The sequence below is a fragment of the Typopeltis vanoorti genome, chromosome 3 (assembly GCF_054136105.1).
Source record: "Typopeltis vanoorti isolate ZY-2024b chromosome 3, IOZ_Tvanoo_1.0, whole genome shotgun sequence".
Classification (NCBI taxonomy): Eukaryota; Metazoa; Arthropoda; class Arachnida; order Uropygi; family Thelyphonidae; genus Typopeltis; species Typopeltis vanoorti.
In genome coordinates, this window is record NC_143551.1 from 166,924,318 (window position 1) to 166,949,043 (window position 24,726).

Sequence of the window (24,726 nt, forward strand, 5' to 3'; positions counted from 1 at the left end):
TTCTGCCTATTTTCATTGTCTTTGTCTTGTTATTGCTGATTTTCATACCAAATTTATTGCAACAGTTATTAAATTTAGTCACGGAATCTTACAGACTTGTACTGGATTTATTTCAAAGTATAACATCATCTGCAGAAAGTAAAGAGCTGAGATTAACATCTCCAATTCTGATAGCAGGTTTAATACCCCTTTCCTTCATAATGTGATCCATATAGATAATGTACATCCTTGTCTGACACCAGATTTAGCATCAAACCATCTTCCTGTACTTCCTTCAATGCTAACTGCTGACTTACAACTCAAATAAAGACTAAGTATTGCTTGATATAATGTCCCATTGACACCATATACTGTAGCGTTTTGAATAGCTTTTCTCTTGGCACCTTGTCATATGCCTTTTCAAGTCTACAAAACTTAAATACAGATCTTTGCTATATTCCCAATTATTTGTCATAAAGTGCTTTCATGCTTTTGGTTGAAACACTTGTGTTGCTAACGATTCATATCTCATTGTGTTTATACTTATACCATAACATCATTTATTAGTTCTACGCATTCTCAAATATGAATAGCTTTGGGAAGGAGAGGGGTTTCAAATCTTCATTTTTAGTATAGTTCTGGCATCAGAGCCATTTGTTCACTCCACATTTTCCTAAGAACCTATATACTGTGGTTTCCAGTCTTTGATCACCTCTTTTATTTCTTAAACAACTTTCAGATCACTATTATAATGGGTTTGAATATTGTCATACTGTATATTGCAGCTTGGGCTTTTGACTGATTTCTCTCTTATTCTGTATAACTTTATTCAGCTGACTTTCTACTATACCAGCTTGACTTATTCAGTTATCTGTTGCTATAATTTATCATATTCACTAAAAAACAGAGCTGAATTGTGTAATCTATTTTATAGGCTCACTCACTAATGATAATGTAGTTGATATTTTTTAATTCACACTTTATCCATTCTATCAATCTGAACCTCATTTAGTGCCTTGCAGGTTTCATTTTATTTCATATTGGGTTTGTAAATATGTACTTCATGGATTATGCTAGAATGTGTGAGGTTTACATTAGAGCATTATGAATGCAATTTCATACAAAAAAAAAAAAAAAAAAAAATCACACGCAGTAATCTACCATTTATGTGACCATTTCTGGAAGGAAATTTGCCATTCTGATAATAATTGAAGAGTCGAATAAGTGAAGTAATACGATGTTGCTGTATCAGAAGTCAGTTGACATTGAGAGGGTCGGTTAATTGAAGGGCCATTATTGTGAAGGTCAGGTAAATGATAGCTTACCGTGTATATATATAGTACTTCTATACAGATATGATTATTAGATAGTTTTATTTTTGATATTCAATTAGTTTTGATAAAGTATTTCCATTATATTATTATGTTCTTGAAAGAAAAAAAATGAAACTTTGCACTTCATTACATTATGTACACTAATACCATACTTTATATTGCTTAAGATTCTTATTTTATTTTATTTCAAGGGTCTCAAGGATTGGCAATAACTTTGATTAGTGCTGGTCAGGAAAAGACTAGGATGTCAAAAATGCAAAAACAATGTCACTTAGAACTGTTCTATCTTCCTGGTGAGATTGCCTATTTTAATTAATCTAAATAAATAATGAAAAGTTGAATATATGTTGTTATCTAAAGCTAAGAATATACAAAAGTCTAATGAGTTTATATTAAAACATGTGTATAGAGATTTTTTTTTTATTTGGAGTCAGTGAAATTTGTATTCATGAGCCAGTTATTGTTATACTGCTTTTAGATCAAAGGAAGTATTGGCAATATTTGTAGCTTAAATAAGTATTATGAATTTGGTAAATAAAAAAATACTGTTTTTAACTTTTAGAACTAGGTATATTGAAAGTATTACGTTATTAGGTAAGCACACTTTTTTTTTTTTTTTTAATGCCATTCACAGTCACAAAAGTGATGTTCTTTGACAAGTAATTGGAGCTAAAAAGGAGGAATCTGTTGAGTTTCTTGAAGATCTGGATTGTTTTCATCATAATCATCAAATTCCTGAAATGTACCCTCATGGGATGTACAGGATATATAGTGCTACATAAAAAGTTCACATCATTACCTACTTTCTGTTGACAAGTTTTCTCCAAATTATTTTTTTTTTATCTGTCAGGACTCCAATATTGTCAGATCTTATACTTTAGTCTTCTAAGGAACTCCTTACTATATCAATCCACCTAGTTCTTGGTCTTCCTTGGGGTCTTTTTCTGTCTATTCTGGCAAAAAAAAAAAAAAACGTTCTGCTAACTTTTCCTCTTTCATTCTGTTCACATTACCACTTTGTTTTAGATCAGCTCTGCTTACACATTCCAGAATGTCAAGGTCCTAATATCCACATTTTTAATATAGTTCTCCCAGTGATGTCATCTGTTCTCCTAATTTTTCTATCAAGCTTTCAATCAAATGTTTTGTTTCTAATCCACCTCTCATATCCATGTGTTAAAATTGGTTGTATCCTAGAAAGTGTTGTGTTTTGACTAATTTCTCTCTTATTGCATATAAATCTATTCATTTGACTCCCTGCCATAACAGCACTGCTGATTCTGTTGTTTATTTCCATATTTAATTTGCCATTTTCTCTAAAAAGCTGAAATGTTTTACTTGTTCTATACATTCTTCATTCTGGATGCAATTGATGATTTCTATACTCCTACCTATTTTCATAGTTTTAATCTTCTTACTGCCAATTTTCATGCCAAATTTTTACAGTTATTATTCAATTTAGTTAAAGACTCATGGAGACTTGCACCAAATTTATTTAAGATCTTTATCATCAACATAAAGTAAAGACTGAGATCATGTCCAATTTTGATATCAGGAATAGTACTACTTTCCTTCATAATGATCCATACTGATGATGAACAGCAATGGAGATAGTATGTACCCTCGTCTCACACCTTTTACATTAAACCGTCTTCCTGTACCTCCTCCAATTATAACTGTTTGACATACATCTCAAATACAGTGTGTATTGCTAGATATAATGTCCCATGTACACCATATAATTGTAGTGTTTTAGTGTTTAATACTTGTTTTCAACATTTCTCTTGACACTGCCATATGCCATTTCCAGACATACATACAGATTCTTACTGTATCCCACTGATTTCTCACAATATTGTCAAAGTGAAAATCTGATCCTAACTACCTCTGTTTGGTTTGAACCAGCTTGTTCCCTCATGATTTTTCTTAGCCTTTTCTCAAGTATGCTTGCAAATCTTACCAAGATGCTCATTAGAAAAATTCCTCTGCAATTCTCACACTGTTATGTTTCTATTTTTTATAGATAAGTACTATGACAGTTCTACTCCAGTCATTTAAAATTCGACCGCATGATTAGGCCTTCTGAATTATGTAGTGCAGCCACCGCAAAACTTTTAATACCTTCATATTTGATATTTCTGGTTGAATATCATCTACCTCAGTGCTGCCTTTCTGAATTTCAGTTTTTTTTTTTAATGGCTTTCTGACTATTTGATACAGCTCTTCTGTCGCTTCTTGTTTCATTCAGTAATCTTTCAAAGTAATTACTCCAGACATCTAGAATATATCTTCAGTTTTCATGTTGCCTTTATAATTTCTGATTACAGTATTGTCTTCCATTTCTAAGCTTTTTCAATAGAATATTTTGCCATATTTCATTTGGAAGATTCTGTGGTAGGAAGATATGAAGTAATATAATGCCAGTATATAAACCACATAGCAAAATTGGTAGTATAAATATATTTACTCAACACTCAAATAAAATAATCATCATCATCATGAATCCTAATATGCACCCTCATGGGATGTTCGGGCTACTATGAACAGGACTACATGATTAAATTTATATTATTAATAATCTCCTATCAACAATTTTCATCCAAATTAGTCTATTGCCAGCACTCTAATATTATCATAACTAGCATTTCGTTCTTCTAAGGCACTTTTGACTGAATCAGTTCACCTAGACTTTGGTCTTCCTCCGAGTCTTCTTCCTGCCAACCTGGCAGAGAATACTTATTTTGCTAATCTTTCCTCTCCCTTGTTTAAGTGACCAAAACACCTGAAATTAGCTCTGTTAACACAATCTTGGATTCTAACAATGTCAGGTTCCTTTCTAATACAGGGTGTTCGGGATAAATTTGACAGTTTAGTAAGGAAAAAGAAAATCTTCTTTGTATCTATTAAATTTAATGAATTGACAAAAAAACATTACAGGCAGAGTTAATTACAATACTATCAACAAGATTTACTCAAAATAACCACCATTAGCATCGATCACAGCTTCAATTCTGCTTCGGAACCTCGAACAAGCTGATGCTACAGTCTCCCTGGGAAGGGCCGCAAAAACTGTTTTAATTTTATCCATTAACTGGGCTTTTGTATTACTGGAAGTGCGATTGGTGTCTTTTTCAACTGCGCCCCATACAAAATAATCCATGGGGTTAAGGTCTGGGGAGTTTGGAGGCCAAACATTTGGACTGGTGAAGTCGTAGAAATTTTCAGACAACCATTTTTGACTTTTCCCAGAGGTGTGGCAAGGGGCCGAATCCTGCTGCCATACATACGGCCTACCATTGGCTACCCTTGTTATCCAGGGCTTGACTACAGTTAGCAACTCCACGAACAAAGCCCGAATTCCAATGCCAGGGTTCTTCAACACCTGTTCCTGCAGATTTGCGAGGAATTCTGCTGTACGAACGCAATCAGATCGTCTGCTAGGGATCTTTCTTCTTGCTACATCCTCGTAGTCACCATTGCAAGTCTCTAGTTCATGCCTGATTGTTTTTACTGTATTCAGGGAGCATTGGGCAGCAGTCGTAATATCCTTATTTTGATGGCGGGCACGAATCATCATGATACAAGTTATTCTCTTCCATGATTCAGGTGGGTTCCAGCTATCCATCCTTTCTGACATCTTGTATATGAATGAAGAAGGGTCCAAACTTTTAAATGAAGAGAAGTGTGTGTTAATACATGTAACTTACGGAAAAATATAATTAATTATAAATATGTCAAATTTATCCCGAACACCCTGTATATTCACTTTTAATGTGATTCTGCCATGTCATCTGTTCAAGTCCCCAATTTTTCTAAGAACTCTCATATCTGTGGTCTCTATCTCTGATCAATTGCTTTATTTCTAACTCAGCTCTCAGATCCATAACTTAAAACTGGCTTGAAAACCATCTTGTATACTGCTAGTTTTGGTGTTTTGGCTAATTTCTCTCTTTTCCCATATAAATTTCTTCAACTGGCTACCCACCATACCAGCTTTGCTTATTCTGTTGTCTATTTCCAGATTTAACTTATCATCTTCACTAAAAACTGTTCCTAAATAGCTGAAATATTTTACTTGTTCTATAGTCTTTCCAGTATATAAACCATTCAGAATGCAGCTGAAATTTTCTATGTTCCTGCCTATTTTCATAGTTTTGGTCTTTTTATTGCTGATTTTCATGCTAAATTTGTTACAGCTGTTATTCAATTTAGTTAGAGAATCCTAGAGGGTTGCACTACATGTGTTAAGAGTACAACATCATCGGCATAAATCAAAGAGCTAAGTTTTACATCTCCAATTCTAATATCAGGCCTAATGCCACATTCTTTCATAATGTGATTCATATAGATGATGAATATGGAGATTATGTGTATCCTTGTCATACACCTAATTTTACATCAAACCATCTTCCTGTATTTCCTTCAATTCTAACTGCTAACTTACAACTTAAAAGTTGTATTCATTGGGCAGAACAGAGATAGATGGAATGAAAGAAGAATAAGAACACAAGAAGAACAATAAGAAAAGCTAAGAGTATGAAAAGAAATTGGCTGTGCAGGCTTAAAGGCAACCCAGAGAAGTTTATTGTTATGCTATGATACAAGTAAAAGAAAGCATAAATGTGAAAACTATCTTTACGGAATGCATATGTACCCTTGTGTCAGAAGTCAGTGTGATTGTTTAAATAGTGAATGCTCACTTTGCTAAGATTATCATCTTGTATGTCGATAGATCTTAGTAATAGCATTGTACACGTTACCACCACTACATTGAATGAAGAGATATAGAGATGCATGAAGAGGAGGTTCGAGAGTTGTTGCATAACCCTGATAAGAATTCAGCAAGAGGAACAAATGGAATATCAGCACGCACACACACGCATGCACACACGCTAAAGGAATGTTAATGTTCAGCCAAACTGCTAGGCCCTTGATATGTTTTTTTTCCTGATCCTTCAGGAAAGATCTTGTGGGAGATCTTTACTAAGAGATCAGTAAAAAAAATTGACGTCTAGCTACCAAGACCTATCAGTATCTTTAGGTTGGTTGTGAAGATTTTAGAGAAGTTGTAAGAACTCACATACAGAATTAGATTAACAGACAAGCTGTATTTGCTAGAAACAACATGGGTTAACTAATTAGGAGTCGTGTGAGCAGTTTCCTTGTATTTTATGATAATGTTATGGCTGATTTGGATAAAGAGAATGGATACATCTTGCCATCCAATGAACAAGCCTGGATTGGCAGATGCCAGGAGGTGTGGAGGAACGATGATGGTCTGAGGCTGTTTTTTGTAGTTTGGGCTGAGCTACCTAGTTTCAGTGATAGGAAATCTTAATGCTTAAAATGACATTCTAGATATTTCTTGCTTTCAACTTTATGGTAACAGTTCAGTGAGGACTCTTTCCTCTATCAACATGCCCACGCTCCTGTCCACAAAGTGAGGTTACAAGAAAGTTTGATGAGATTGGTGTTGAAGAATTTGACTGGTCTGCACAGAACCCTGATCTCAACCCATCGAACACCTGTGGAATGAATTGGAACACTAATTGCAAGCCATGCCCAAGCACCTTACATCAGTGACCCTTACTGATGCTCTTCTGGAAGAATGGAAAGGAATTACTCCGACATCATACCAAAATCTAGCCGAAAGCCTACCCAGAAGATCGAAGGCGTTTATGCAGCAAAAGGTGGACCAACTCCATATTAATGCTTTTCATATTATGCTGAGAATTGAAATGAACAAGCATCTGGATTTTTTTAATCAGTTAGTGTACAAATGCACCTAGACTGCTGTGCATAGATTTGGTTTCCTGGATTCCGAGGGAATGAAAAAGCTAGGGAAAGGGTGCAAAGAAGAGTTCCAAAGATTGGGATTATGGAATGTAGATTATGAAGATAGACATTATAAACACAGAAGAAAGGGAGATGATGTAATAGAGATCCATAAATATTTGAAAGGATGTTATAGAATATTAGTTGAATGAAATCTCTTTCATTATATGTGACATGGAGAGTAAACAAGGTGGCATCCGTGGAAGTTAAGTTGTAATGGTTAAGAAAGGGATGAGAGCCAAATTTTTCTCTCACAGGGCAGTGAGTGAGAGGACAAATTGTCTGTTGAAGTGGTGAGTGCAACTACTGTGTGTGTGTGTGTGTGTGATGGGTTCTCTCTCTCAATGAGTCCTTGACTCTCTGGAGGTCTCTGGTGATGATAATAATAATAATATGATTAGAGGCAAATGGAGGAATACTGGTGGCCAGTTTGTTGGATCAACATCCCGGAAAGTACAGATTTTCTTGATTTTTCATGGATACTTTTAAAAAGACCTAATGCAGAAGTATAATATGTGATTGAAAGAGTTTGAGGGAGAGTTCATCTGTTATGGGAGCCCTTTTCTGGATAGCAACAAGCATTCTTAGAAAGGTTTTAGTGCACTATCTCCAAATATCAGAACATTATTTTAAGGTAGAGTAGATTTGTGGTTTATGAAGTATTAGGAGTTATGCACATATTTGTATAGTTCACCCACCGATTAGAGATCCTTCGACACTTCTGCGCATCTCAGAAAAATGAGAATCCATTCCGATAATAGGGTGATTAATCCGTACAGTGAGATGAGTTGTTTATTATTACCGGTCGGAAAATTAACTTCTCTTTTATGATTATTGTAGTTAACTATGTTGCTTGTATAACAGTTGGAAAATTTTACCTATAAAGCACATGATTTCGCGTGTTGGCGACCAATTCGGACGTCCTTCATTTCTTTCTCCCCTTCAGCATGAATCGACTATTCTTGGAAAGACGCAAAGCAGGGACCTACAAACGGTGGGCGAACTATATTATACTTAAATATATGCACCCACTTCCAGTCATTCTGATGAAGAAATTGATAACTTCTATGAGGATCTCTCCAGCACTTTCACAGATAGTACATATCATTGGAAAATTATTAGGAGATACTTTAACTATTAAGTAGGCAAGAAACTATAATAAGAAAGTACTTGAGGTGTGCTAGATGGGATGGGACCAAAGAAATTAGCAAGGACAAAGACTTACTGAATTTGCAGAGAGCCAAGGATTGTATTAGGAAATACTTTCTAGAAAGTGAAGTAAATGAAAATGGACTTGGAGATGACCAGTTGGAGAAGTTTTTAATGAAATTGATTATATTATGATTAACAACACGGAAATATTAATAGATGTGTCTGTTCTTAACCAGTTTAACTATGATAGTGGTCATTGGCCAGTGAGAGAAAGGATAAAAATAAACATAAAGAAATAGCATTTGAAATTAGTAATGATAAAACTTACAATAGAAAATGGAGATATAATAAACTATAAAGAAAAATTTGAGGATGCAATGGAAGGAAAGTTGAAGTGTAAAAAATATGAATGAATCCGACTTATCTAATAGAATGGAAGAAATAGCTTCAACAAGAATAGAAGTTATTAAAAATTTAAGAAAATCATTACCAGAAAATAGAACATATATAGAAAAAACTTACTTTATGGAGACTAGATCTAAGAAAAAAAAAGGAAATAAATTTATATTAAATTTATAATTTAATATAGTTTAATAACAGTTCAAAACATAATAGAAACAAAATGTTCTCTGATAATGATCAAGGATAATGTCATAATAGCCTGAATACCCTCAAGGGGTAATCAGGCTATTATGACAGCACTATATGATTAAGTTTACATTATTATTAATCTCCTAACAACAATTTTGCTCCAAATTAGTCTGTAACTTGTCATCACTCCAGTAGTGTTGTATCTAACATTTCATGTTTCTAAGAACTTCTGGGTGAATCAATCAGTCTAGACCTGTAGTCTTCCTCTGGGTCCTCCCCCCTACCATCTTGACATTAAACACTTGTTTTGCTAATCTCACCCTTTCCTCACACCTTAGATTAGCTCTGCTCACACATTCTGGAATGTCAACAATGTCAAGTTCCTTTCTGATATATTCATTTTTAATATTCTGCCATTGATGCCATCTGTTCACTCCCCTAATTTTCTCAGAATTGTGGTCGCTAGTCTTTGATCAAGTGCTTTATTTCTAACCCATCTCTCAGATACATATCTTAAAACTGGTTTGAACAATGTCTTGTGTTTAGTGTTTTGCTAAGTTCTCTCTTATTCCATATAAATGAACATAGGGAGGAAAAGAAAAACAAGCAGCAAATAACAGAAATCAGGTGAGTGACGTTTATAAAAAGAAGGATGTTATTTGGTATGGTGACTCTGTAAGAAAACATGCTATTGATGAGTGAGTTATAACTTCAAGTTTTCCAAGAGCAAAAATTAAGAATATAAAGAAAGCAATTCAAAAACAGAAAATAAAAGTAAACAACATTGTAATTGTGGTAGGTAAACTTAACTAGCGATAAGTTCAGTGTGAGAGAGGACGTGAAAGGGTTGTTGGAAGAGGTGTGAGTGAAGAATGAGAAATTGAAAATAGTAAGCATATTACCTTGATATAATAAAAATGAATTAAGAAGAAGGGTTATGATGGCAAACAATTCAACGTGTAGACTATGTAGAAGGAATGGATGCGAGTTTTTGGATGTGTGGAGTGAGTTTGAGGAAAGATTGGATTTGTATATGTTCCCCATATTGTATAAGGGGGGCGCCTACACTTGAATGCATTTGGTATCAGGAGTCGTGAAAATCTAATAACTGGTATGAGACTTAATACTAGGAGTATCAGAAACAAAGGGAGTTTATTGCCTTGGTCAATATATTGGGACCTCAGATTATAGGCATTAGTGAGACCTGGCTATCAGAATCAGAGATACTAACTGGTATCAAGTGTAAAGGGTACAGTATTTTTAGGAAGGATAGAGAGGATAGGAAAGGAGGGGGGGCTAATGATATTGGATAACTTGAATCCAGTTAGAGTTGTGACATATGATTGTACTACTAACAGTATTTCATGTGACAGTGAATTTGAAGCCATCTGGTGTGAAGTTGAATTTAACAAGATCAATTACATGGTGTAGTGTTGTTACAGATCTGGTGGATCGGTTGTTAGTGATGAAGAAATGCATCATCAAATAGAAAAGAGTAATCATAATTGGAGACTTTAATTATCCTAATATTGATTGGGTAGCAGTAAAATCTCATGAGAAGAATGAAAATGAATTTATTGAGCTGTTGCGGGACAACTTCCTCAAGCAGCATGTGACAGAAGGAAATCGAGGTCAGAGAATGTTAGGTTTGATTATAGTGTCAGAGGGTGTTGCAGTTAAAGACATCACTATTCTGCCTCCGGTTGGTGACAGTGATCATGAGGTGCTCACTTGGGAAGTAACTAAGTTTATGAATGTTCCATTCAGAAAAGGTTACATGCTGAACTACAAAGCAGGAAATTATGACCAGCTGAGGAGTTTACTAAGTTCAGTGGAATGGGATCGGTGGCTGGATGGGAAGAATATCGACAGTGCATGGGCATTTAAACAATACTTAAATGACGCGATATCAGAATGTGTCTCAAGAGTTCAAAGAATAAATAGGATAGGAGTCAAATGGATGTGTAATTAAACGAGAGATTTGTGAGAAAAGGATGATGTGGAAAGAATACCGTGTGCATAAGGATGACACAGTTGCGAACATTATATGCAGCAAGCTGGAATAGTCACAAGTGTTGTATGGAAAGCAAAGTCTGAGTATGAAAAGAAACTGGCTCTGTGTGCTAAAGACAACCCACAAGAATTCTATTGATATGCTGCAATTAAAAGAAAGAAAGAATGAATGTGAAAGGATAACTCTTCTAAATTCAGATGGCGTGAGGGTTACAGATGCAGATGAGGTTGTTCAGCTAATGAATGCCCATTTTGTTAAAAGCTATCAACCTGGTGTATGCAACATTGAGCTCACTGCTACCTCTTCACTGGATGAAGAAATGCAGGTGTATGAAGACGAGGTATTGGAGCTATTGCACAAATTGAATAAGAATTCAGCAATAGGGACTGATGGGACATCAGCACGTGTGCTAAAAGATTGTTCAGCTGAACTGGCTATTCCTTTGACAGATCTGTTTAATATCAGAACAGAGAATATTCCACAGGATGTATGGTAATTCCACCACACAAGGGTGGTGCAAAGACCGATGTATCCAACTATCGACCTGAGATACTGATTGGTCGATAGTTAGATACATCAGTGGTGGTGAAGATTTTGGAAAAATTGGTTAGGGCTCGCATTCAGAAATGGGTCAACAGTGAATCTCTACTTTGCAATGAATAACGTGGGTTTACTAAGGGAAGGTCATGTTTTAGCAACTTGCTCACATTCTATAACAATGTTACCATTGAACTAGACAAGGAGAATGGATCCACCATGATACTCTTGGATTTTGCTAAGGCTTTTGACAGAATACATCATGATAGACTCTTGCATAAATTGGAGAAAATGGGTTTGGGTTATAGAATATTATTATTTGACACATCAAGGGGGGGCACCTGCTCTACAACTCCATTCATTCACCAACTGACCACAACTACACCAACGCCATCTACTGCCGACCACCACTGGTATTTTCATAGACAATCACAAACATCCATGCCCACAGCGGGATTCGAACCTGCAGCCTTTTGGCTGAAGAGCAGATATGCTATCCACTCTGCCAACCAGGCCGGCATGTATATTATCATATTAGTATATTAGCATGGATAAGAGGATGGCTGACTGACAGATATCAAAAAGTGGTGTACTGCAAGAATCAGTGCTTGGTCCACTGTTATTTAATCTGTACTTTAATGATACCGGGAAGGATTTGACAGGCGACATTCAGCTATTTGCTGATGATGCAAAGATAGGTAGAGTAATCAGGAATTCTGCTGATATGCAGTACTTGCAGAATGATTTGAATAGGCTGGAATTATGGGCATGGGAAAATGGGTGTCAGTTAAATGTTAGTAAATGTAAAGTCATTCACTTTGGTGCGATTAGATATCTGTCGTATTATATTGATTATGCTAGAGATCTTGGAGTGTTAGTAGATAGGAAGTTGAAGTTCAGAGGCCATGTAGCAAAGATTGCAAATGCAACTCAAAAGATAATTGCAATGCTGAAACGAACGTTCACATATAAAGATAAGGATGTCATTTTGCCTCTTTACAAGGTGTTGATAAGACCTCACTTGAACTATTGTGCACAGGTCTGGTCTCCTGGTTTCCATTGTGATTCTGATATATTGGAGAGAGTGCAAAGGAGAGTGTTAAAATTTTTATCAGGATTATGGAATACTGATTATGAAGACAGATTGAAAATTTGTAGGCTGCAGACACTAGCAAACAGGAGAAAGAGAGATGATATGATTAAGAGTTACAAACTTCTGAAAGGTTCATACAAGATTTCAGTTGATGGAATTTTTCAATTTATGGAGGGTGGGGAAAGGAGAAGAGGGCATTCTTGGAAGCTGAGAATGAATGTTGCTAAGTAGGGGCAGATTTTTGAGGCTAGATTTTTCTCTCATAGGATGGTTCGTGATTGGAATGGATTGCCATTGAATATTGTGAGTGCAAGCAGTGTGAATGAATTCAAGAATAAAGGTGATAGCTGGTGCGTGTAGTATGTGGCCTCCCTCGATGAGTCCTGACTCCCTGGAGGTCTCTCTTAATAATAATAATAATAATGGAACAAAAATTTCTCTAGCCACTTATTCAACTTTTCTCTTTCTTATCTATTGTTTTGAACAACATATATCATCTGAAAGCTTAATGTTGAGATGATTTTTCATTACCCCATTCATCAGCTCATCTGCAATACTATAAGTTAGCCAATTCATGCTCTGAGCTGCCAAAAAATGAAAACAAAAAAAATTTGCCTCTAATTTGTTTAATTGTTCCTCTGTTATTTGTGTACCATTCTCTACAGATTAAGTTATTTTACTTTTTTTTTTTTTTTTTTTTTCATATTTTGTTTTGGATTAACTTATTCCTTGAATGCTTGTTTTCATCCTTTAAAAAATATATTTATAGCTTTGGTAAAGTTATAAATATAGTTAGATATAAATTAGAATATTGCTACATTTTTTTAAAATAAAATTAAGTGATAATTTTCTTTATTTGCAGACCCTTTACCATCTGATCTCTGGTCATATATTCCACCAGTTAGTTCAGTGATTTCTTCAGAAGACTTATCTCCTACTGATACAGTACATTCAAATGTAAATGTTCCCAGTGAAATGACAAGTAATGCTGATCTAAATATTGAAGACAATAGGAAACCACACCAGAGTCCAGCTCAAAATAATAAAATTAGTAGTAGTGATTCCAATGATATATTGCCATCAGATTCTGGTGGTCTAGGAAATGTTGATTCATGTAAGGAATCTCATCAATCCTGCACAAATGACATAACAGTTAACAAAATGACAATTAAATGTTATAAGAAAGATAAAAAACTAGTGTGTGTTGGAACTGAACAAATTAATAGCCCAAAGAAGACACAAAATCTAAAAGAAAAGCATGATTTTAAAGAGGGTACGAACTTACTCAGTATTTCAATTAATAAAAATGATAATAACGATGGTATATGTGATCCAGAGTTTCAGTGTAGTTTTGCCACAGCAGACTATGAAAATGGTAATTTAAAAGAGGAAATTATCCAGAAATCTTTTGAATTTGAATCTGATCAGGTGACAGAAGCAGTGTTTCAAGCAGAAAAGGATGAAATTTTAAAACCAAAAATTTTTAATGCTGACTTCTGTAAAAATGCTCTCTTTAATTGGATTATTGATGATAACTGGCATCAAGTGGACTGTGGAATGACTTACAGTGAAGCTCTGAAAGATCAAGAGCAGCTTTTAGATGGAATTGAGTCATTACCTGTGATTCCAGATGTTACTGAAAAGCAAGCCATCACATATACTGAGTACCAGTTGAATGAACTATCAAAATGTTTATCATCTAGTAGCAAGAGTTTTGCAACTGAGATACTTCATAATCTTCCAGCTAATTGTAAATTTGACTCAAACACCACTTTATTGAAATGTGATGGATTAGATAGAGAATCTAAACTTATTGAAATAGAAACACTGAATACCATTCCTGTTAAGGATATGTCTCCTTTATCTCAGGATGAAAATTGTTTGCTAACTTGCCTATCTGTTACTGCTGTAAAACAGGAAGAAAGTAAAAGTGAAGAAATTATTACTTCAGAAAATGCATTAGACTTATTGAAGTCTACAGCAGTCAAAACTGGGGAATTTCAAGAATTTTCCAAAATAAATATACATCAAAATACCAAATCAAGCACCATTCTAGGAGTGATATCACAAAGTGAAAATATAAAACAAGTACTGGATAAAAATGAAGACATTAAAAATGAAATATGTTTAAAAAATCCATCTAATTTTCAACATGAGGATGAAATTAAAATTTTAGATGGAAATAACTACCTAGGGTATTATCCTAAAAGTAAACCAGCCTTAACTAATGATAAAAACTCGACTCATACAGCAAGAGTAAGAAATGTTGATTTTGAACATGGAAAATACCGGGAATTTGTTGAAAAAGTTGGTCACAGTTCTCTTTCTTGTGCACAACAGGACTTGGAAAATGAAACTTCTCATGATGAATCTGAAACTTCTACTGAATATGGATCTTGCGTAAAGAATTCCTCAGAAGATTTAAACCAAAATGATCAGCATAATAGACTTAAGTCTTCAGCCAGATATAGTTGGCCACGTGTGCAGAATGCTTATTGGAATCCATATTTCTGTTCGATGCCTGATTACCATAATTATTTTGGTAAAAGTTATTATACTGATTTTTATGGCCAGAATCTAGCTACTGGTCCACAAAATCATCATTATGATTTCTCACATTTTTACCATTCCCAGTATCCTGAATGGCAGAATAAATGGTTTGAGTCTCAGAAACTAATGCAAACGATTCTCTTACAGCATAATTCTTATCTGTCTAATATGATAAGGTACAGAATACAGAAGTATTCAAAAAAATAGTGTAGACATTGTTAGGAAAGAAAACACATGCTAAATTGCTAAAATAAATTTCAAAAAGAAAATGTTGAAATAAAAATTCAACTACGTCTGCCTGTATTTTGTATAGATGCAATAAAAAATGTTCAAAATAAATGTATTGCAGAAAAAATGTAACCACATTCATCTACAGTTGTATAAAAATTTATGATTTTTCAAAATTAAATATTAAACCATTTTTTGTATTATTACCCTCATCATCATAAAATTCCTGACATGTATCCTGAGGGATGTACAAGATATGATAGCACTACATGAAAATCTTGCATCATTACTAACTTCTTGTATAAGATTTTCCTCCAAATCAGTCTGATACTTGCCAAGACTCCAACATTATCAGATTTTATATTTCTATCATCTAAGGCATTTTGTACCGTATCAATCCACCTATATCTTGGTCTTCCTCTGGGTCATTTTGCTGCCAACCTGGCAGAGAACACTTGTTTTGCTAATCTTTCTTTGCCCGTTCTGTTTAAGTGACCATACCACCTGAGATTAGCTCTGCTAACGCATTCCTGGATGCTGACAATGTCGAGTTCTTTCCTAATATCCTCGTTTTTAATATGCTATTGCCATTGATGCCATCTGTTCATGCCTCTAATCTTTCTCAGGACTCTCATATCTGCGGTCTCTAGTCTTTGGTCAAGTGTTTTACTTCTGACCAGGCTCTCAGATCCATAAGTTAAAATTGGTTTGAACACTGTCTTGTATACTGTAATTTAGTGTTCCGACTAATTTCTCTCTTACTTCATATGAATTTATTCAATTGACTTACTACCATACCAGCTTTGTTGATTCCATGTTGTCCATGTCTAATTTACCATCTTCACAAAAAATCATGCCTAAGTGGTTCAAATGTTTTACTTGTTCCACAGGTTCTCCATTCACAATGCAGTTGATATTTTCAATGTTTCTGCCTATTTTCATTGTCTTTGTCATTTTATTGCTGACCTTCATACCATGTCTATTACAACAGTTATTCAATTTAGTCAGAGAATCATGCAGACTCGTAGTGGATTTATTGTTAAGTATAACATCGTCCGCATAAAGCAAAGAGCTGACATTAACATTTTGATATCATGTTTAGTACCACTTTCCTTCATAATGTGATCCATATAGATAATGGATAACAGGGGGGATAATGTACATCCTTGTCTCACACCAGATTTAACATTAAACCATCTTCCTGTACTTCCTTCAATTCTAACTGCTGACTTACAACTCAATTATCAAGTATTGCTTGATATAATGCCCCACTGACACAATATAATTGTAGCGTATTGAATAGCTTCTCTCTCTTGGCACCTTGTCGTATGCCTTTTCCAGATCGACAAAACTTAAATACAGCTATTTGTTATATTCCCATTATTTCTCCACTATTTGTCATAAAGTGAAAATCTGATCCTCACAGCCTCTATTTGATCTGAATCCAGCTTATTTTTCACCAAGCTTTTCTTCCACAATTCTTCTCAACCGTTTCTCAAGTATACTTGTATAGATCTTGCCAGGAACACTCAGTAGGGAAATACCTCTGTAATTCTCACATTCAGTTTTATTTCCCGTTTTATATATAGGTACAATGAGAGCTCTACTCCAGTCATCTGGAATTCGTCCCTCTGTCCAGGCATTCTGAACTATGCAGTACAGCCACTGTAAGACATTTATACCACCATACTTAAGCATTTCTGGTTGAATATCATCTACTATTGCTGCCTTTCCACATTCAAGCCTTTGATGGCTTTTTCTACTTCAAATATGGATATGTATTCCTGACTGCGTGCCTGTTGAGAGTTTTTCTTTACCATTGTTATATCATTGCTTGTTTCATTTAGCAATTTTTCAAAGTAATTACTCCATACTTCAAGGATAACTTTTTATCCCGTTTTCATGTCACCTTTATCATCTCTAACTCCTTTTACAGAACTCTTTCCTCCATTTCTCAGCTGCTTCAACAACCTCCAGAATATTTTGCCACCTTCTTGATATTTATTTTCTATGTTCTTGCCAAAGTTCTCCCATGACTTTTGTTTAGCCAGTTTTACACAGTGTTTAGCTTTCTTACATTTGTCTCTGTATTCTCTAAGAGCACAAGCTGACTTATTTGCCAGGAACTTTTGATATGCTTTCTTTTCCTTCACTGCCTCTTTAACGCTTCCATCATGGAGTTATGATTTTTCAATCCTTGCAGACAACCTCACCACATGCCTCTCTGACTGAATTAATGAGTGTTTTCTTCAAGGCTTGCCAGTGAATCTCCAAGGTTTGGTTCCTATTCTCAAACTCTTTCATTTTTTCTTCAATAATCTTTGTGTGTTTTAGTCTACAGGTCATATCTGAGAACTGCTCAACTTTTGTTCCCTTTAAAACTTTCTTACCTGTTATTCTTTTTAATATGAAATTCAATTTTATCCTGCTCAAGACTAAATAGTGATCACTTCCAATTTCAAATCCTCTGTACACTCTGGTGTCCTGCACCAAGGAGAAAACATCTCTATCAACAATAACATAGTCAATGAGACTTTTCTTATTCCTTGCCTCTTCTCTCCATGTGAATTTGTGCACATTTTTATGTTGGAATTTGGTGTTAGTAATAACCAGTCCATGTCCTGAGCAGAAATCCAACAGGTATTTGCCATTATTATTAGCTTTGCTCTTTTCTCCAAATTTACCCAAAATATTTTTGTGTGCGTGACAATCATTTCCTACTCTGCTTTTTAGATCACCAACTTTTCCTTTTTCATTGTGTCATTTGCTTACTGTAAAGCCTCAAAAAATTCCACCACTTCTACATTAGTAGAACCTTCTGTGGGACAAATAAGTCTCATTGTCCTGTTCCCCATTCTATTTGCCCACATCACTACTTGGGACTGCCTGCCATTCAAGATTAGCCTCGTATTTAGTGTTGAATACTATGGCTACTCCTTCTTTTCCTTGATTGTCATTGCCTGAATATAACATTTTGTATTTATTGCTCAGAAAGATCTCACCAGTTTTGGTGTTTTTTGTTTCAGTCACCCCTATTATGTCGATCTGGTACTTATCTAATTCCTCAGCTAGCTCCATTTCTTTGCCATTCAGGCTTCTTACGTTGATAGTACCGATCTTTAACTCTGGTGATGTAGAGTTGGGGTTTGTTTTCAGATTTGTTCCAGTAGCTGACTTTTCGCTGTTCGCCCTGGTTCCCTGGCGAAAACAACGGGGGGGGGCCTTGTTTAACCGGGCGACGCCCCAGCCGACATGAAATTTTGTCATGTTGTACCATCATTTTTTATTTTGGTTTAACCAATAAGAATACAATTTGGTCGGCTAAATCCCAAATTGCCAGACCATCCTCGTTTTATTATTACGCCACGTAATAATAAAAAAACATCGTACATGGACTTGTCAGGACATGCATGCAAGTCAGCTTGCACTTATGCACATGAAAGAAACTACTGAATGTTTTTGATTTGTACAGACTTGAGTTTATATAGACCGTCTCGTCTCCTGTATGCAATTCACATCTAGTACTTTGCAAGGTTCTACAACTGCTGTACAAATTGTGAAGGTCCTTAATTTTGATTCTCAGCTGTGCTGGATTTTCGACCACATTGGAATTTTGGGAAATGAGACCAGATACAGCTCTAAATCAGCTGATAATTTTTCTATATACTGTTTGTCAGTCCCATATGGAGATTATTGACAGTTTAGAAGATTAAATATAATGAACCAATGGCAGTCATGACAAAGCACTGCCTGCCACTGTATCGAGAATAGAAACAGAAAAGAGGTAGTTGCTTTTGTTTGGCAGTGCATAGGTCATCTTACGCACTCATGCTAAGTACTTATGACCCACCTATGTGTGACGTCTGTGACACATCTCACCATTCGTCATGTTATGGAGTGTCAGCACCCTCAGGCAGATCGTCCTATCTTATCTTCCCCCTACTGAGGGGCTTACGACGAATTAATGCAGCGAGTTCGTCACTCCTCTGGTGCATTCCCTAAGAGCAATATTCATGACTAATCTGTGTGTGTTCAAGGAGCTGGTTTGCCTGTTCTGTGGGACGAAAAACCCGAGTTTCCGGGTAAAAAATAACCCTACCTCTGTATGAGACCGGCTAACTCACCTTCCATTGAAAGAGACCAAATAAAGGTTCCTCGTGTCACTGACGGGAATCGAACCCAGGTCTTTCTGACCATAAGTTAAAATTGGTGTGAACACTGTCTTGTATACAGCTAATTTAGTGTTCTGACTAATTTCTCTCTTATTCCATATGAGTTTATTCATTTGACTTCCTACCATATCAGCTTTGTGGATTCTGTTGTCTATTTCCATATTTAATTTACCATCTTCACCTAAAAATCGTGCCTAAGTGGCACGATTTTTAGGTTTTAGGCATGATTTTACTTGTTCCACAGGTTCTCCGTTCACAACGCAGTTGACATTTTCAACGATTCTGCCTATTTTCATTGTCTTTGTCTTTTTATTGCTGAACTTCATACCACATCTATTACATCAGTTATTCAATTTAGTCAGAGAATCTTGCAGACGAAAAACCCGAGTTTTCAGATGAAAAATAACCCTACCTCTGTATTAGGCCGGCTAACTCACCTTTCATTGAAAGGGTCAAATAAAAGTCATCAAATAAAAGTTCCTCACGTCACTGATGGGAATCGAACCCAGGTCTTTCTGACCATAAGTTAAAATTGATTTGTAGGCTTAGTCTATATCAACTGAGCTATGAAGACTGAGCAGATATTATCAAACTTAAGTTTAAAAAATGCATGCAGTGAAGTTAGCTTTCTAGAAAGAATTAATTATTCGTGACACCTCCAAGGAGTCCGAAGACTCATCGTGGGAGGACACATACTATACAACTATCTTCACCACTACACCGAAGCTATACTACCATCAACGCCATCTACCGCCCACCACAACTAGTATTTTTTGTCTGTAAATTGCGTGTGTTCTGAAGGGCCGATTTGTCTGTATGCGGGATAAAAAAACCCTGCTACCTACGTATGAGATCGGCTAACTCAACTTCGATTGGAACAGTCCACACAAAGATTCCTCCCGTCACGACGAGAATCGAACTTACGCCTATTCCAATCGAATGGCGCAATGTACCGTCGTTCTTCCAATTGCGCCATGGAGTCGTTATGCAAGCACATTTTATTAATATGGAGATACTGCTTTGCTTTATTCATGTTTTAAATCTTCATGTATAAAAAAAAAAAAATTAAAACTTGGTCTTAGGAACCAGCTTAAATAATTGTTTTGGTGGGATCGGGAATGCATTTATTTGAATATCTCTTTATTACTGTGTATTTATTACTTTGAGTACTGCTGCAACGTTTGGTTTGGTGAGTATGACCTTTGCCGCCCTTGCACCAATAAACACTTAATCAATCAACCTACTTTTTATTATTTCAAGGACAGTTCAAGACAAAAAAAAACTTCTGGGGTGAAGACCTCTGTTATGGCCAGTTATCTGTAATGATTGATTAGTTATTGCTAAATGGTGTCAGCTACACATTTTCCTACTCTAAACAGTGGTATTCTTTTATGCCTACTACTTTGTAAATCAGTAGACATGTTAGGAAGAAGTAGTATTGATATGTAATCTTTGCGTTTGTCTTGAAAATTTTCGAGTACGGTTCTATCACTGTCTTATTCATTTAACAGTATTCAAAGTAATTACTCTAGACATCTAGCATATCCTTATTTTCAGTTTACATCATACTTTTATCATCATCTATTGCTTTGACAGTACTCTTTCTTCCATTACTGAGTAACTTTCACTAGCCTCTAGAACAGGGGTCGCAAACTTCTTTGATCGTCGACCCCTTCAAGAGTTTCTTGACTTTTTATCGACCCCTCTATTTTACTATTACGTAATTATAATATGACAAGCAAAAAAGACGCTTATGTGAGTTTTTAGATTGTTTATTTTATAGTTACAGTGTTTATTGTATGTTTAATATAGTATATATTACTATTACTATCACTGGTATTACTAGTGATATTAATATACTGGTATTACTACCAGCCCTGCTCAACTCTTCAACATAGAGAAGTATAGTTCGTGAATGAATAACGATTGAATTATAATATGTATGTTGATGAATTTTAGAACATTAACGCTCACTTGTATGTCGATGCGCAAAAATGAGACTCGGATCGGATACGTGTAAGTATAAGGTAAATAAGCAACTGCGGACGTGTTGCAATCTCGTCCCCCCCCCCCCAGCGCTGGCCAGGCGGTAACCACCGACATCCATTTATTGGTAAATATGTCATTTTGGCCTACTTGATTGGCCTCAGTAACTGTTTTCATGACCTTGCTCCATCTTATAGGTCCTATTCATGTCACTGTTCCCACGATTCCGTTGTCATTCAGGATAGAGGTAATCCATGTTAACTGAATTAAATATTACCCATACAATGATGTATTATATTCTTCTGTCGAACCCTGGGGGTCGATATTGACCACTTTGGCGACCACTGCTCTAGAACCTTTTTGTCCCTTTCCTAGTATCCATTTTCTATATTCCTACCAGTCTTCTCATGAATTTAGTTTAGCTATTTTTTTTTACAAAACTTAGCTCTCTTAAAAAAATCTCTGTATTCTTTAATGGCATCTGCTGACTTATTTTCTAAGAGCTTTTGGTATGCTTTCTTTTCCAGGATTGCTTCTTTAACTTCTTGTGTCCACCATAGGATTCTTACTTTTCTATCCTTGCTGGCAACTTCACCACATACCAAGCTAACTGAAGCAATTAATGTCTTCTTCAGAGGCTGTAACTGAGACTCCAAGGTTTGGTTATTGTTTTCAATCTGTTTCATTTCTTCTTCAGTAATGTTTGCATAATCGAGTCTATGGTTTAACTGTAAAAACTGGTCAACTTTAATTCTTTTAAAACTTTCATGTGTGCTGTTCCTTTTAATGTGATCATTTTTATCCTACTTAGCACTAAGTAATGGTCACTTCGAATCTCAAATCCTCTGTACACTCTTGTATCCTGAACAAGCATGAAGATATTACTATCAACTTAATCAAAGAGGCTTCAATTTAATGCTTCTCTCAATATGATGTGCACATCTTTATGTTGGGACATGGTGTTAGTAAATGACTAACATGTCCTGAGCAGAAGTTCAGCAAATACTTAATTAGCTTTGCTCTCTCCAAATTTTCCCCAAACATTCCTTTATGCCTGGTGGGATTCATTTCATGTTCAGTGTTCAGATCTCCAACAAGGACTGTGTTTTCCATTTTCTTTGTGAGCTCCCTGTTTTAATGACTTGAAAAATTCCCCACTTCTACCTTAGAAGAATCTTTTCTGGGACTATAGGCACATATAAGTGTTATTGTCCATTTCCTCATTTTGAAGTTTGTCCCCTACTTGAAAATGCTTTCCAAACGAGAAATTTATCTTTATCTTCATGTTTTGCATTGAGTGCTATCGCTACTCCCTCCTTTTCTTGATCATTATTGAATGAAACAGCATATACTTATTATTTAGTAAGATCTATCCTTTTTTGTATTTTTTTTTTGTTTGTTTGTTTGTTTCAGTAGTGCCAATTACATCCACGTGGTACTTTTCCAATTCTTCTGCAAGTTCGATTTCCTGTCCACTAATAATCCTTATATATTTATTGTTCTTATCTTCAATTTTATCTTCAATTCTTTGGATGGGTTTATTCTTCTAAATATTTCATTTGAGCGAGCCTCTTCCAGTAACTGATTTTTCATTGTCCTAGTTCCCTGAAGAAAACAGTAGGAGTTTTCTTTATTCGGGCGATGCCCCCATTCGGCATGAAATCTCATCATGCTGTACCATCATATGTATATTTGTAGTTTAAGCCAATAGAGAGTACAGTTTGGTCGGAGAAGTTCCAAATTGCCCGCCCATCCTCGGTTCATTCAGTACCCAGTAGGTATCTACTAACTGAGCGCACCACTACCAGAAGGTTAGAATTGGACATTATGGCATAAGCTCTAGTCAGTTTTCCGCATTCCTGGAAGGTGATGTGGTTTTTTTCCCGGTTATTTGACTTTGACTCTTAAGCGATCTCAAATACTAAATCCCAAATAAAAAATGTAAAATAACTGGTTATGAAGAGACATACAAAACCAGCACTCTCTGTGAAGTTCACAGACATTTGGTAAACTTTGCTAAGGTCTGTGGTGTTTCTATTAGTTCAAACAAATAAAAACAGCAGAAATTTTGTCAGCCATCACGAGTGATTTTAAAAATAAGCAAGAAATAGAATGGGGATATCCTTGTTGGGGAAAAAATATCACTACTCTTCTATAAGAAAAACAGCAACAGAATAAAATTTTAAAATTACAGAATATGATGTCATTTTTTCTTTATGCGTAGAGCTAAGTTAATTGCTACTATAAACTAGTACAAAATGGCAAGCAACCAACAGGAAGAACACTGACCAGAAATCCAGAACTCTCATACAAATAAAATTTTTAAGGGAACGTTCACATACCCAAAGCACTATTGCTTAAGGGACATATTACTAGCATTTAAAATCTAGCAGTTCAGTTCTTACATAAAATACAAGCCTGGATTTATTCGACAAAGGTAGTAAGCCAGAAAAGATAAATTGAAGGATGATACAAAAAGAAATAAAGAATTTTATGTCTACAATGAGCTACACTATCTGATTAAAAAATACTTGGATAAGTGCTCATCCGTACGCGTGGTTAGCCTAGTGGCTGTGCTCTTTGCAATCATGCCTGGGGAAGGAGTGTCCTAGGTTCGATTCCCGTCAGAGACGTGAGGAGCTCAAAGATCTTCCTCAGCCATAGCCAAGTTAGCCGGTCTTGGGCACGGGCAGTAGGGTCTTCCCTCCAGTTTACCTGGGATTTTTTCATACCGCAAGCAGGCAAACCGACACCGTAAACACACACACGGAATACAGTTATGAATACTTCTAATAGGGATGCAGCAGAGGAGTGGTGTGCCGGCTGCATTATTTCGCCATGACTCCTCATTAGGAGGACACACAACCCGCCTGAATCAGATGGAAGGGAGAGATAGAAGTGTTCATCCAAACTCACTCTCCTATGAAAGGCATTAATATCGAGTTGGTTTTTGTTGCTGTAAATAACCTTCGATTTCTGGGAAATTTAAATTTTTGGTGCGTTGCCGAGGTAATTGTTTTCTATTTTTCCAGAAGAGCATTAGTAAGGCCGGTCACAGATGCCGCACGATCAGCCTGGCTCTCATTCGGTATTTGAATTCATTTCACAAGTTATCGGTTGGGATTAGAGATCTGTGCAGACCAGTCAGTTTAATTAATACCTGCCCTATGAACTCATTCCTGAACAGACCTCTTTTCTGCATAGAACTTTTGCTGTAAAATTCGGAGCACAGAATGTCATTATAGACCTCAATCG

The 24,726-nt window shown here is 35.7% G+C and overlaps 1 protein-coding gene across 1 annotated transcript in view; it reads left to right on the top strand.

The window, feature by feature from the left end:
* The window catches only part of LOC150108730 (uncharacterized), a 181,422-nt gene extending 165,916 nt beyond the window's left edge, over positions 1-15,506 (top strand). The window contains exons 9-10 of the mRNA XM_090416184.1: positions 1,505-1,606; positions 13,398-15,506. Of these exons, the coding sequence (XP_090272310.1) occupies positions 1,505-1,606; positions 13,398-15,292 (1,997 nt within the window). The 3' untranslated portion in view covers positions 15,293-15,506. The remainder of the gene's footprint in view (positions 1-1,504; positions 1,607-13,397) is intronic.
* The last annotated feature ends 9,220 nt before the right edge of the window (positions 15,507-24,726 follow it).